Source organism: Lytechinus pictus, chromosome 6 (assembly GCF_037042905.1).
Source record: "Lytechinus pictus isolate F3 Inbred chromosome 6, Lp3.0, whole genome shotgun sequence".
NCBI classification, from domain to species: Eukaryota; Metazoa; Echinodermata; class Echinoidea; order Temnopleuroida; family Toxopneustidae; genus Lytechinus; species Lytechinus pictus.
Window position 1 is genome coordinate 18717829 of NC_087250.1, and position 15256 is coordinate 18733084.

General features: G+C 36.6%; 1 protein-coding gene across 2 annotated transcripts; it reads right to left on the reverse strand.

Annotated features, from left to right (window-relative positions):
- Positions 1 to 1727: 1727 nt before the first annotated feature.
- LOC135154423 (tyrosine-protein phosphatase non-receptor type 5-like) lies at positions 1728 to 15050 on the reverse strand. Of its 2 annotated transcripts, XM_064100571.1 has the most exons (7): positions 13652 to 15050; positions 12226 to 12299; positions 10574 to 10702; positions 9588 to 9716; positions 8181 to 8335; positions 7660 to 7795; positions 1728 to 3800 (listed from the first exon to the last, which is right to left on the reverse strand). In XM_064100571.1, exons 3-7 carry the CDS (start codon positions 10670 to 10672, stop codon positions 3588 to 3590), a joined length of 732 nt encoding a protein of 243 aa, XP_063956641.1. In that variant the 5' UTR covers positions 10673 to 10702; positions 12226 to 12299; positions 13652 to 15050; the 3' UTR covers positions 1728 to 3587. The 2 variants fall into 2 exon arrangements, with proteins under 2 accessions (XP_063956641.1, XP_063956640.1); XM_064100570.1 differs by lacking the exons at positions 12226 to 12299; positions 13652 to 15050 and having other exon boundaries at positions 10574 to 10749.
- Between the last annotated feature and the right edge of the window lie 206 nt (positions 15051 to 15256).

The following is a 15256-nucleotide window of genomic DNA, read 5'->3' on the forward strand; positions in this document are numbered from 1 at the left end:
TGCTGCTGATGGTAATGTTTGTGAGTGTATGATTTTGAGAGTTGTTTGAATCAAATGTTTATTTAGTGTGTGCATTGTTTGAAAATGTTTGAAAACAACTGGAAGGTCTTTGTAGAAAATTGGTGAACCGGAGCATCCATTTTGGCCCTACGTTTCTGAGCAGACGAATAATTGAAAATATGTCGATTACGAAATAGTTGTTTCGATTCACCAATCTTCGACAAAGACCATTTATCATGAAGGGCATTTGCTACAACTCCCTATTGTTCCTCCATCCACTCACAACCCATTTACACATGGGCCGGTTTCATCGAGACGGCCTCACGCCGGCGTCAAGCCTTCTAATTTTTTTTTAAAGTGTGGTTACCATCATGGAGCTAATAGTTCTTTGGTCAGATCTCCTTATGTTAATAGCTCTATGTTACCATGGCGTCACAACCATGGCGTCACCACCACCCATACGGCGGCCTGCGCTTCCTGGCTACTTACAAGCGCAATTCAAAAGCTAGGTCGATGACTCAAAGGCGACCTCAAACCATCTCAAGAGGAGGACAGAAATCGGGGCGGCTTCAATGCGGCGTCAGTTCACATGTGTGTTTACACATACGTTTAGGGCGGCGTGAGGCCGGTCTCACGCCGCCTTCACTCGTATGTGTAAATGGGGTCTAAAACCGGGGAGAAAGATTGTTTTGCCATAGTAATGTAAAAAAATGAAAAATCAAACACAGCTTTCAAAAAATGATGGAAGCTTATTAATGAAATCTTTTTTTTTGGGAGAATATTTTAACATTCTAAATATAATTGGCACACCAAACACAAATCTTGTTTAATATGATTGTGAATGTGTTCTTCAATTTTTCAGAATGAAAGCATAAGACCTCAATATTTGTATTTGCTGGATTGTTTGCTGGTATTTATTCTCAGGAGTTTCTTTTTATTTATTTAATCTGATTGCTAAATCTGCGATTCGAGCATTGAAAACGAGATGAGTTCTCTTTTCATCAACATTATACGTTTCTCATTTCGTTAGCTTTGTTTTGCTTTTATTACTGCGCTCAAAATAATACAAAACATTATCTTAATTTTGTTTACATTATGCAATATACAAAATAGTCCATAATATAAAAAATATAGTCATAATACATAATGAATACAAAATAGCAATATGAGCATAAATTTCACTATAACAAAAACATTAATTAACGAGCTAGACATAGCTATATCCCTGATGGAAAGAACACTGTGTCACGCAGTGTGTTCACAATGTGGACTGTGTGGAAATATCATTCACTGTTAAAATGTACACAGTGTGAAAAATATGTTCCCATTGTTGACATAGACAGTGTGACTGTTCACAGTGTGTTCACATGGTCAAATAAGTAAATCTATGATTCACAATGTTAAATACCAAAATCTAGCAGTGTGAAAGTGTGAAGGTGATTGAATTCATCTTTATTCCACTTCCATTCAAAACATAATACAAAGTAATATAAAGTTACAAATCAAATACAATTCTGTTTGTTTATTTATTTTCCATAATCATATAAAAACAGTTCATTGCAATACAAATTAAATACATGCAATAATATACATTCATAAAAGTAAAATACATATTAACAGTTTACAGAATGCCTTTCAACGAGAACAAGAAAGGGTAATACATGCTAAATTATTTGAAAATGAAAAAAGTGAAACTAAAATAAGGACATGTGGCCCTGTAAAATAAGTTCCCTTATATCTACATGTATATCTACTACAATAAAATATATTATGTGTTACTGAAAGACACGTTTTCCAAAAAAGAAACAAAAATGAAATGACGAGCATTCTTACTTCGTAAAACAACAAAAAAGTATACTATTGAGCATAAATGGAAATGAGGGGGGTCCACTAAAAAGCAAGGCTTGTAAAGTGTGGATCCACTTGGAAATGAAGAAAATATAATCGACTTATTCATATATGCGTTCATATACAGGAAATAAAAAAGAGAAGTGATTACACACTATGTTCCACAATATGAACACACTGTACAAACACTAAGGGGCGCTGTGTTCTTTACAGAAGGGAAAGAGGATTACTTTGAGTGATGAGAATTAGGCTTGTGGAGACTCAGAATCGAACATACAAAAATTAAGATTTCAACATTTTCTTTTCATAAATCACTAAATGTAATCAATACGGACATGAATATATACATGTATATTACCCTTGAGGCCAAAAATAACCTAAATTGAAATTCTACAAAAAAATCATTTACTAGTTCGACAAGTGTTAGAAAACAATATAAACTTAGCAAGCTACTGTTAACTATGTGATTGGTTCGATATGATTTGTTTTATTATTTTCTTCTATATTTATAACATTCGTATATAATGCATTTTCCATTAACATAACAAACAAAATATTTTGGTTGCTGTTTTTTTTTGCATCAATCATAGAGAAAAAAGTGGACTAAATAAAATGTCATTCTAAACAAATATGAAGAAATGAAGAAATAGAGAATGCAAAAATATTGCTGACAAAAAATACAATATCGATATAGTCAACGGGTAACTTGAAAAAAATAAAATAAATTTAAAATATCCACCAAAGAGTAAAAAACAGCCTTATTTACAAGCTCTGCTTTCCGTTTGTTCCTCACAAATGAATTTTAGCGATTTGGGATTTTATCTTTATATACATTATGTATGTTTGAAAATTAGAAAAATAATATCATTTTGAATTGAATTGACTATCCGTTGGCAAGGTAACCTGTTCATCAAACTGGGACCATTGTAAATAATCTTCAAAATAGCCAATGTGATGGTGAATGCATGCAGTGGCGTACCGTGGTTCACGGCATTGGGGGGGGGGCACCAGAAAAAAATGAGTCACTTAGTGTGCGCGCGAAGCGCGCTCCATTGCCAGATATACTGACCTAGTAGAGACAATTTAAGGACTGTGCCATTAAACGGAAGAGTATCTCACTGATCAAATAATACGAGGACTAATTCTACATGTAAGTAATTTAAGAAGACCAGTATAAATGTTCAGTGAATGCAAGTGCGTCTTTTAATTTTTCCCTTTAAAAATCGTCCCCTTGTACTTGGTTTCTCCAGCTGGAAGAGTCATTGTCTCCACGGGAATATCTGACTTCAGGTGTCACGCGCGTAAAACATTCCCCATAGACTTGTGTGTCAATTGTGTGGCATTTTAAAAAATCCTTCAAAAATAAACGTGAAATTAGAAGGTCGAATTTTTACTACCAATGGAGAGGATGTATATCTCACATTCCATATCTGACCAGAAAGGAGTATTGTAGCCAGCTCATTTTAAAAATAAATCGCCATTTATGAAGATATCTGTATGATGGGATTAAATTTATCAACTGACACAAGTCCTAATTCTTCCGCCAGTCAAAAAATAGTTCCAAAGTCATTGATATATCTTCTCAATTTGGGCAAATGAGGTTCAGTAGTTAAAATTTATAGAATCAGTGTTAGATTTTCAATCAAATTCTTATACTTTTGTCAATCAGCAATATCAAATCGAAAAAAATGAATGGGTTGGGTCGACGAATATCTTTAGCCTTCCTGTTGTAATTAGGCTCATGGAACCTTCAGTGGGGTATATAATTTATTGGGAGTGCCCTCTTGCAGTTGTGCGTAGACATGCTCGCTCTGAACGGATCCCGGAGCCGTAGGGGATTCAGCACACGTGTAAGTGTGATCGCTAGGCGAGACCTCGGGACCTATCGGTTGCTCGTACTCATTTCCTCGAAGATATTCTTTGATCAGGTCGTAGATGAACGAATATTCTTCCTGCATTATAAGAAGTAAATAGAATGCGCATAAATCAGCAACCCTCACAAATAATACAAAAGCCGGTCAATGTCGCACAAACACTCACATGGACCCAAACTCACTCACGTGAAACCCCATCACACGCTGGGTATATGATCATATACGCTGACCCCCAAAAATGGTTGCCTATATATGCCTATGTTTTCACACTTACAGCTTATCCATGCTTTCGTTCTGACACAGTCCTAAATACTGTTACGATGTAATATATATATATATAATAGAGCAACTAAAGATCAGGTTCTGAATGTCTTTATTATGAATACAAAACAAATTATCCCACAAATACATCAGTGGGTTAAAGAGACGTCGCACACTGAGTGGGCCGGGGTGAAACAAAATTGCGCCAAAAGTCATTTTGGGCAATTTCAGATTTTCAATGCCCAGCTGAAAGATAAAACTTTGAAGAATATTTCAGCAAAATATTTCATTCAGGAATTTTCAAAAAGGTTGTTAATTTCAATTCGTAAAATGTGACATTTTGCGAAATGTCGCGTTTATGACAACCTAGTTGAAAAACAGGCCATTTCACAAAAGGTTTTTATTTAGGAATCTGAAAAAGCTCCAACATAATCCTGATATTTTCTTTTTTTCGTGTGAAAGGGTTTAAAGTAGATAAAAGACACATTTCAGGAGGTTTATACGATGATTATTCCTCGAAACAGGCTGAAAATCCATGTTTTTGCATTTACATTAGAAACGTTAAGATTTCCGTGGATTTCCGTCTAAATTCTATAAGCACCATTTTTTCCGATGTCTAAGCTTTAAGTCGATACCAAATATAGCTGCCCGTTTTTGCCCGTTTTCATGTTAGAGCCGATTTAACTTGACACAACACCCCAAAAACCTGTTAAAAACGGTCATTTTTATACCGCGCAGTCATCGTAGCGCACCGTAAGGGTGTAGATTTCCGTTCGCTTTTGCACGGCGAGGACGATTCCCCTTCCATTCCACGAAAATGACATGATTTCCGGGCATAATGTAAACAAAATAAAGGTTGCTTATGCAAATAAGGGCTATACCAACAACTCTTCCAGAGATATATATAGGTCATATTATTTCTCATGTTACCTTGACTGGACCTCTAGGAAGAACAGAGCCATTATATCAATGGCTCTGAATAGAGTGATACATCCGTATATTTTTATGTGCATGTTTATATATTCATATTTAATCTAATATCTTTTGAAATGTATTTTGTGATTTTTATACGGTAAATAAAACCAAACCAAACCAAACCAAAGATAAAACTTACTTGTAGAATAATTTTGACAAAAACCCTCCTCATAGATTCGTGTTGTTATATACGTTTTACACAAGTCAAGTGCACAGCCGTTGATAAAAAACGGTTTATATTTTTCATATTTTGAAGTTCTTTTTAATAAATCTAATTAATGATCATTTTGATGCAATAAAATTATTTTTGGTATCACATACACACTTTTTAGGCATGTGAGAATAAAACGAACATTCACTCTGGTCAATCTTTAAGTAGCACATACCACAAAGTTTACATGCTAATTTAAATAATTTGTCTTTTCACTGAGGTTTTAAGTAGCCAATCAAAATTTGGTATCAAGGTGACGTCATTAAAGGTGACGGCTTTAAATTACATGTATGTTCAGTCGATTCTCCGCCCGAAATTACCCATGATCAACATTTTAAAGTAAAAATCTAGCACGGAATATAATTTTGACGCACTTTCAACTCATCCTGGCCCACGCGTCGGTTAGGTTATATTCCGTTTACATTGTACATGTATATCCAAATGGTGGCGATGATGAAATTGATGTTGAGTTGCGATCGGCGATCACATTCACTTACTTAAGGCCTGGTCACACCGCCCGAGACTTGTTGGAGCGGTCGTGGAGAGAAAAAATAATCACCGCTCGCTACCGTTCACCACCGTTTAACCAAAGTTGGCCTCCGTTAAGGCAACGCCGAATACGCTCGGCCACCGCTGATGGTCCCTCCTACCGCTCCGAAAATTTTGAGCTGCTCAAAATATTGCGAGCGGTGAGGAGCGGACAATTTCCCGCTCCAGCTAAGTTGGCTACCGCTCTAACAACGCCCAGTCAAAGTTTGGCACCGCTAGATGAAAGTTCGTGAACGCTAGGCCAACGCAGAAATCTTGAACGCTGGACAACCGCTGCTTCGCCAGCGTTGCCCGGCCGGTTATATAACGGTTCATTAACTTTGGTGGAGCGGTGTAAGCGTTTTCCAAGCGGACACGGGATTGCTGGAACGGTGCATTCATCCATTCATTGTTAAATAATAGCAATGAAGGGATGTATTTTTGTCTACCAGAGTAATTGTGGCGAGTACAATAAGTAGCTGCATAAAAATTACACTCTCTTTGTCATCATGATCATAGTGTTTTCGATGTTTTCTATTTTTCCCCAATTTTGACGGTGACGAGCGTTGTCGAAATTCGACCCTCTCTCCCTTTCGCTCCAGGACCGCTCCAACAACGCGCGGGCGGTGTGACCAGGCCTTTAGCTAAAAAAGTCCGTGAAGACAAAGTAGATAATGAAAAACAGTCGATATCACAATCAATGGGTTAAATTTCCCTAGAACGGATTAATGATCTTGATGAGAATAGAGAATTCCTCTCTAAAAATAGTTGCAAACATTCCATCGATGACTTGCGAATAATTCCACAGAGGTTAATGTTGTATTCCACATTAAGGTGAACTATCCACGAACATAAAGTCTGAGCTCTGAAAGTCTAAATCCCAAGTTCTGATATCCTTGACTTCCAAGCCTTTATGCTAACTGCCCACTAGCGTACCTACGGGGGGCCGTCTGCCCCCCCCCCCCCTGACGAACCACAACCCATGCAAAGGACGAGCTTAAAAAAAACTTTTTTGCCCCCCCCCCCCTGACGAGCTTGAAGACCTTTTTTTGTCAAATTGTTTGGTAGACAGTTCCCCCCTGTGAAAAAACCTAGATAAGCCACTACAACTGTCGATCTTCTAGAGCATTCTAAATTAATCTCTAATAAGGACATTTGATTCAGTCTTGAACAGTCTAATTCTACATGTTCTATTGAAGAGTCTTGAATGACGCCAGTGAAATTAACAATGTAAACAACATACCTAACTCCGTCGCCCTTTTTCCTTGCCTGCAATTCCTATTGGCTGCTAGGATTACCAGTTCCTTGTAAATTTTAACATAGTGAGCATTCCACTGCCTGAGTAAATAATGACCGCTATCATTTTTTTCCCGACAATTTGCGAAAAGGGTCCCCTAAATTTCTAAAAATGGTCGGGTCCAATAATTTACCAGTTGTTTTGTGAAAATTATAAAAAAAAATATCGAATGTTCGGGTATACTGGACTTGACGTTTCGTGAATCTAGGGGGTCCTTTTCCCGAATGGTCAGGTATACGCGATTCCCCGAACCGATGCGATAACCCAATGTAATGGCACAAACCTTTTCACGGTGATGTTCACAGAATCATAGACTAAAATTAAAAGAATATTATTCGGATGCAATGCGAGTCACCAGTTATTGAATCCATTATCTAACCGACGAATGTCCATCTTTTCATAGGTCCATGTTATCACATAACATTGAGTCTAGTGTTGTAATATAATTTCATTGAGACGTTCAAGAATATTCTTGTCTACTTTTATAGGACATAGCAAAACAAATCGCGTCTGCAATCCGTCTCTGGAGTTTCTAGAAACAGCCAAATGAATACAACTTATTATCATACAATTCTTCTTTTATGTAATAATAAACGCTCAACCAAACCGAAACACACACGCACACATCCACCCTTATGCATACGTACAGTACTGCTATATGTTACCTTGGTTTGTACAAATTGCATCCTTTCATTTCTGAGCATCTTCACCACGTGAAAGACATCAACAGCGTCTTCTTCGTCTACTTGTGCGATGCACTCAAGCGTGCTACAGAATACACCAGTTCGGCCAACTCCATTCCTATAAATATGTGAAAGTGTTAACAAAGTTATACCAAACCTGCATATGTTAAGAAATACAGGCATTAATCGCATTGTATTAAATTTGTTCTATTAAAAATTATGAAAATTAATTTGGTGTTTTACAAACTTATTTATGTGTATCCGTAGAAAAAAAGGATGATTTCATCCACTGACGTAGATAGCGCAGACAGATAAGATAACAAAAATCTCGGATCGACTCAATTGATATTAAGGGGAAAATCGTCATACCCCAATAGTGTAAGGTACAGGAAAAGCAGATGAAGCCGTGAAACACTTTTCAGGAACCAGGAATAAAATCGTATTAGAACGATGCCAAGGCACGATTGATTTCTTTAATCTTCCCTTACCAAGCTTATACTTACATGCAATGAACAAGCACTGGGGACCCTTCTGGTGATCTTCTTAAAGTTTCTTGAACTTTTGTCATCAGATTGATTAGTTGAGGAGCTCGATTCTCTTGCTGCTCGGCCTCTTTTGGCCAGTCTAAGAACTGGTACTGCTTCACGACATGTCGAGACTGGAATGAGTAAACAAATTACACCCAAGAGCATCCACGGAAAGTCCCCCCTCATACATCGCGAGCATGATCAACACCTACCAACCCTCCCGATCACTTCGGCCATCCAACAAGAACCTTTTAGTTGTTCCCAATGCAACCTCCCACACCCAGGGCGACAGAGCCTTTTCAGTTGTGGCTCTTACACTCTGGAACTCAATCCCTCTTAGCTTAAGATCCCATTCCTCTCTAAGTTCCTTTAAAGTAGCACTTAAGACATATCTCTTCCGTAAATAGTATGATTTTTTACAGTTAATATGTCCATAGTTAAGTTAGTATTTTAGATATGTAAGGTAGTTACGTTGGATGTTTAGTTATGTAAGGTAGTTAAGTTAATAAGTGAGTTTAGTTTATAAAGTTAAGTAGTTAGGTTTTGCGATGTAGAGCGCTTAGAGAAATTTTGTTAGGCGCTATATAAATATTGAATTATTGTTATTATTAATTCATGATATCTGTAATTTTGCAAGGTACCAGCTCTCCGCAATATGTGATTTATCAGGATATTTCCACGTCCACAAAAAAATCCACACGTCTCAATTTGCAGGATGCCATTTGTCAATGACATTCATCAAGTCGTACAGTACAATGTTGGATCTGTTTTTACTTACGACTACCAGTCCCTAAATTCTGATTATTTGTATTTACTTATATAAATATATTATCTGTTTTTATTAAGTAAATGCCACTTTAGTACTTTGATCATTTATTTTGTTTGTTCTTTAAAATAATTAACTTGTAGTTTTGAAACTGCTTCTAAAAGGATACATAACCTATTCATCTAATCCAGATGATATTTAAGGTATATGTTTTTCCAAAAGTCCCGGTACATATTCCAAAAAATAAAACCTTTGAACCTGATTCACACCATACCGCTTTATGTACATCATGTAAGCCATTTGTACAGTTTCTTTCGTTCATCACACACCCCCACTAGTGGACGACATATTTCAACTCCCCCTTTTCTAATATCATGCAAGTGTCCATAATCTTCCCCTAATTTCATTAAAAATTATAATTAATTTGCAATAACAATTTAAAGCTAATGAAATACCGAAAGCTAACTTGTAATAAAAATAGATTATTTCCCAACACAAGAAAACTTTATGAAACGGTATCTGAAAATGCATTAACATTTGCAGATGGGCTGTGGGTAAACACATATTTCATTTTTTAAATGAGATTTTATAAAAATGAGATGTAGAAGAAGGGGTACCTGTGATTTATTTCTTGTGACTCGCATCTCCCTCTCAATCAGTCCTTCGTTCTCAGAGACAGACACCGTAGTGATAGAAAAGGATCCGAAAGTTGCAACAGCATTGTCCAACCAGTATTGGACACAATTCTAAAGGATCAGAATAATCATTATGTGATTTAAGTAATAAGGCATATCGGCCCACTTTAATTATTTATCGAAACAGTCATCACATTACTTCTTTACCGTTAACTGGGGAATAACCAATCTCAATCATCATAATGAATGGGAAAACTGAAAATATTAAAACTGACACCAGCTGATATGCCCCTTGAGGAACAAACCCTAACGCAATAAGATAATGAGTTAGATAAAACAAAACCACAAGTGTTGTACATCTGTGAAAGATTGGTACAAAGAGTGTTCACAGTAAGTTCATATAGTCGACATACATTGGTGATCGAAAGTTAGTGAACCCAACCGGAAAAGGAACACATTTAAAGCGTCCAAGTTCTGCAATGTTTTAGATATTTGATGGTAAAGTCAGGTGATAAATAAAGGTTGTTTCTGCGGGCTCGCCCAACATTGTAGTGTCATTGTCTACATTCAACGCTTAATATGAAGTGGTGCACTGTGTGGTGGGGCTCGTTGACAATTGAGCACAACTGTATATCATGTGGGAAAGCGAGTCACATTGTTAAAAGACTCACTTTGGGCTCCCTGAGAACACACCGTGCACACACTTTGAACACACTGTGGACACTATGTTCTTTGTTCTTGATTCAACACCAGCCCGGAATCCATATACGTCCACACCAGATAAGTATTGAAACAACACCAGTTTGGATTAAAACCGATGCTGTTTTAATACTAATTGATGTTGTACAAACACATATCTGGTGTTAAACAAAAACGAAACTGGTGTTGTTTAACATTTTTCTAGTGTGGACATATATAGATTCCGGGCTGGTGTTAAATCAACACCAGAGTTTTGGCAGGATTCTCACCTTGTTACGTCTGTCATCATCGTTCAGCATAATGATAACAGATGGTTTATTGTAAAATACCATGTCCCAGAAATCAGTTGCTGTGTTAGGCATAGGCATCTGCGTTGTTATAAACCTGTATCGAATACCCTGCATTTTGTGTATACACGAGATGACACAATTTACACTGCAAAGTCAAATGTTAAATAAATACACAAGAAAGTTTCACGAAGCATTTGGCTCACACGCACCTGAAGAACAACTCGACACACATCCACGTAAACATGCGAGTAAATTTTCTTTCAAAATTGGCCCGGTTTTTAGCTCCTTTACCTAAATTCATGTATATATATATACATATATATATATATATATATATATATATATATATATATATATATATGTGTGTGTGTGTGTGTGTGTGTGTGTGTGTGTGTGTGTGAGTGAGGGTGATGGTGTGTGTGTGTGTGTATAAATATACAAAGACGTTTAGGACAATGTTATGACCCTTAAAGGGGAATTCAGCCTTGGCCATTAAATGTTGTATTGGCAAGAAGAAAAATAAATAAAAAAAGAATGGTAGAAGTTTGAAAGAAATCGGACAAGCAATAAGAAAGTTATAGCAGCTTTAAAATTGAGATCACTAATACTATGTAGATTTAGTAATTTATGTAGTAATTTATGACAAGGGGCAAGTGCACTGGACAAGGGCAACTTTCCCATAGGCCATGTATTTTATTATCAGGGATTTGTGATTTTCTATTAAGTACCCATTCCCCTGGGGCGGTAATCTAAATATAACCCAGGTAGTATATTGTTTTATGTCCTCATGAAAGAAAAATATAATTTGAAATAAATTTGTTTTTGGAAATATGACATTTTAGCCATAATATGTATTGGAGTACATGGAAGAGTAGTCCTTGCCTTAAATCACTATGACTTTACATATGTGGCCAATTTGAAGTCTCCATGGGTATAGTGATTACCAATATTTGCAACTTTTAAAAATTCATAATTTTCTTGTTGTTTGTCCAATATTGTTCAAACTTTCACCGATCAACCTCTCTGATTTTTCTTTTCCTTGTAAAATCAAGTTTTTATTGGGGTTGGATTCACCTTTAAACAGCAAAACCGCATGGATTGTATTCCTGGAGTTTTCAATTTGACTGGTATATGTTTGTTTGTTTTTTGTTCGATGTCAATCATGTAAATATTTCGCTTTATGTTATTAAATATATTACCTTTAGAAGATTATTAGACGAATTTTATTTTCATTACTGGTTCAATATCTACATTAATTTTAACCATAAATTTTGGATTTTATTATCTACATCTATAACGCCCTCATCGTTGTCGCACATTGGGTATGATGGCTGCATGTCGACTGTATTCCATTCATATATTTGGTAGGCGTCTTTAGATTTTTAATGCTACCTCCGTGACGCAGTCCTTTGCCGAATTATTGCTTTTTGCACAACAGTTAATTTGGAAAAATAAACGTGGTGCAGAAATTGAGTCGTATAATTTAATGGTTCCTAATTATGTGCTAGTGAAACCACGACTGGGTGTAATAGATTGACGGTAGAAATAAGACATTGTATAAAACATCACAAATTTCCATCGGCTAACCTTACCCTTAACTACGTTCCTTCTTTCGAAAACTCCAAACTCACCTTAACGTAGCTCGCATCAATGAAATCTGAAACTAGGGAGCCTGGAGACTCGAGAAAGACTCGGTTCCTATCCACTGGAAGATTGTCAATATGTGGGACATAAAATTGTTATCAAGGTGAAATGACTTTGTCATGGAATATCGCAATTCAAAAACAAAACATTTGATTTAAAGAGAAATTCCAGTATTTGCAGTAAACATTGATTTCATGAGAAAGTCTGTAAAACAAGGCTTAATTTTCAGTATATCATCGAGGATCTAGATCTGGTACAGTTACATAAACTGAACTTTGTGAAATCTTGAAATCTACGCTGAAAAATGTTCACACTGAAGATCACCAACACAGATAGGCACACGTGGGACAGTGTAATATTATTGCTAAAATGAAGACCCGACGGAAGTGACCGAATCCGCGCTTATTTTGCTTATTTCTCAGCAATTACACAATTTCTTCCAGGTTCCTATGGCACATATTTTTTATTCATACAAACAGACACTTGGGTGGTCATTATATTAGATTCTGTAAAAAGTCATTTTTAGATCGTTACCAAAACTGGAATTTATCTTTAAATGTTTAAAGTAAGTAGACTTCTTTTATTTTGGTAAATTGGCAAATCGCTCTTTTCTTGTTCTTAATGGAAAGTGACATTCTGTCCAGAACCTCCAGCGAAAAGCCAAAATAAGAGAAAAAATATTGTAATATATACACATATACAAATATATTTGTATACACCTTCCTGACAGGCTGACGCGTTAGTTTTGAAGGATTCATTGAAAATCATCATTGTAACGATGACTGCAATTCGTAGTTGGAATCACCGGACTTTTCACACGGAAAATTCGTACCGTAATTTGAGCAAAACTTAACTGGAACTCACCTCCGGAGTAAAATTTAAATTCTTGATTGTGATTAGCGTTCGCAATTCTAGTTTGGTTTCAATTCGTCATTAGCCTTAATTTTGATTGGAATCATCATTCAAATTAGGATTTTGTTTACCGTTTGAAACGGCAGAATATCATAACCAGGGAAATTTGAGTGAGGCTCACAATTCCCTGTTACATAACGATTGTCATAAAATATATTCACATCCAAATTAAACCAAAGCAATTATATTGTAAACCCGTTCATTTAACACATGGAACGATTGTAAAGTTTTTAAGGGTTTACAGCAGTTTGTTTTAATAGAATTCTGCTACATGTAGTCTGAACTCAAAATATCGTTAGCATATACTCTGTACTAAAGATAGAAGTAGGCAGGCATTTATGGCGAAATGTATGGTTAGAGTGCTTTTAAACAGAGGCATATGTTTGCTCATTTGTTGTTGTTTTAGCTTATACGGTGTGTATTATTCAGTAGTGAGTATTTGCGCCATTTGTATAAAACACTCTTTTCAAGAACATCAATATTAATATGAAATTTAATTACGTGGGTGGTTGTTAGCGTTCCGACTCTTTGACTGGTTTTCTTTCTTCAAAGCGATTCTTATCAAGGATGCTGGCGGGTCAGGACATATCCTTGCCAAGGTCTATAATGGGAAAGATCATAGAATGGTACATCAACCTAGTTTGAGATAACCCCTTCCCCTGGGGGGGGGGCAGTCAAATATATTGCTGTACACACGAGTGACCAAGGAATTTCCAAACACCCCCTCAACGAGTTTTTCTCTGTGTGCAATAATAACCCCCTAAACAAGTTTTTCGCGGGCTTTATTTACACCTTATGGCCCCTAAACAAGTTGTCGCCAAAATATGACATCGGGGAAAAAGCTTGGGGGAAAAATACCATACCGGAAACACATTTCGCTAGTCTTTAAAAAAGGTTTTAGGGAAAAAACATACCCTAAATACGTCTGACCCCGCGATTGACCATTGACCAGTTTTTTAAAACCAACCTTTAAAAAAAAAATGTTTTTGATACCCTTTACGAGTCCATGCGCCGACCGCGTCCAAAACTGAGAAACATCCCTTTCAACGGATTTTTTGAGGTCACGCGTGTGTACAGCAATATATTTGACTGTTTTAATTCTCCCCCGGGCCCTCTCCCTAACTTCTACATTAAATTACATAAATTATATAACGATTGAAAGTAATAATGGAGATAGGCTTGGACAACGTTTACAAATTTAATATGTTTGTTTTGCGACATAAAAAATGCACCAACATTTTTTATATTTGGTTGTTTTTTTCAATAAGACGAACTTTTAATTTCACGATTTATTTACACCCTAGAACTTTTGTTTGCCCCACATTGACCATCATTAAACTACCAAAAAAACTTGTATACATGATATATATGGAATTTTTTTAGTATTCCATTAGGATATTTAATTCATGTTAATCAACGGCCGTCTTGACTTTTGTTTTATTGCATTGATTCATTGGCTTTATCTGTCATGAAAAAGGCCAACGGACAAGTAGGGAGTATGCAAGTACGTCTACAGCCCATGAAAACCGAGATAACTTAATCCATTGAGGTCCTTACCCAATCACCTGATGACGAAAGTACAATGGTATAGCTACATTCTCTTCATGATCTTTGAAGAGGTATGCAACATAGATTCTCAGGCAGGGAAGTGAGATGATCTAACCTCCAACTTTCTTGGCGGGTGTTTCATACAGCTGTTCGTAAGTTCAGAGCGACTTTAAGAACGACTGGTGATCCTTCCTTGTGGTAAATGGTATATTCATTGGCGATGGTTTAGCGCGTAAGGATAACCAGTCGTTCTTAAAGTCTCTCTTAACTTACGAACAGCTTTATGAAACGGCCCGCTGGTCGGATATTAAGGAGCTTTCTATTTGCACGTCGACTAGTGGACTGCGACGAAAGTACGTCATAATAGTCTGCTTTGTGTTGATGGTATACAAAGTCAGTCGAGCACATGATTGGAAGACACTGAGCATGTGCAAGCCATTCCTGACACGTCAACTTCATGATGACGAACGTGGATTTCGCTCAGATCACGCTCGTTCGAAACGTAGTAAACGAGCAATCAAATCCTTGCCCATTGATTGAAGCCCCGTGGTGATATAC

Coding starts and splice junctions, on each gene's coding strand:
- LOC135154423 (XM_064100570.1), bottom strand. CDS start 10,708: ATGCAGGGTATTCGATACAGGTTTATAACAACGCAGATGCCTATGCCT. Junction 9,717..10,573: donor ATGATGACAGACGTAACAAG/GTGAGAATCCTG, acceptor CTGATCCTTTAG/AATTGTGTCCAATACTGGTT. Junction 8,336..9,587: donor TCACAAGAAATAAATCACAG/GTACCCCTTCTT, acceptor TACTCATTCCAG/TCTCGACATGTCGTGAAGCA.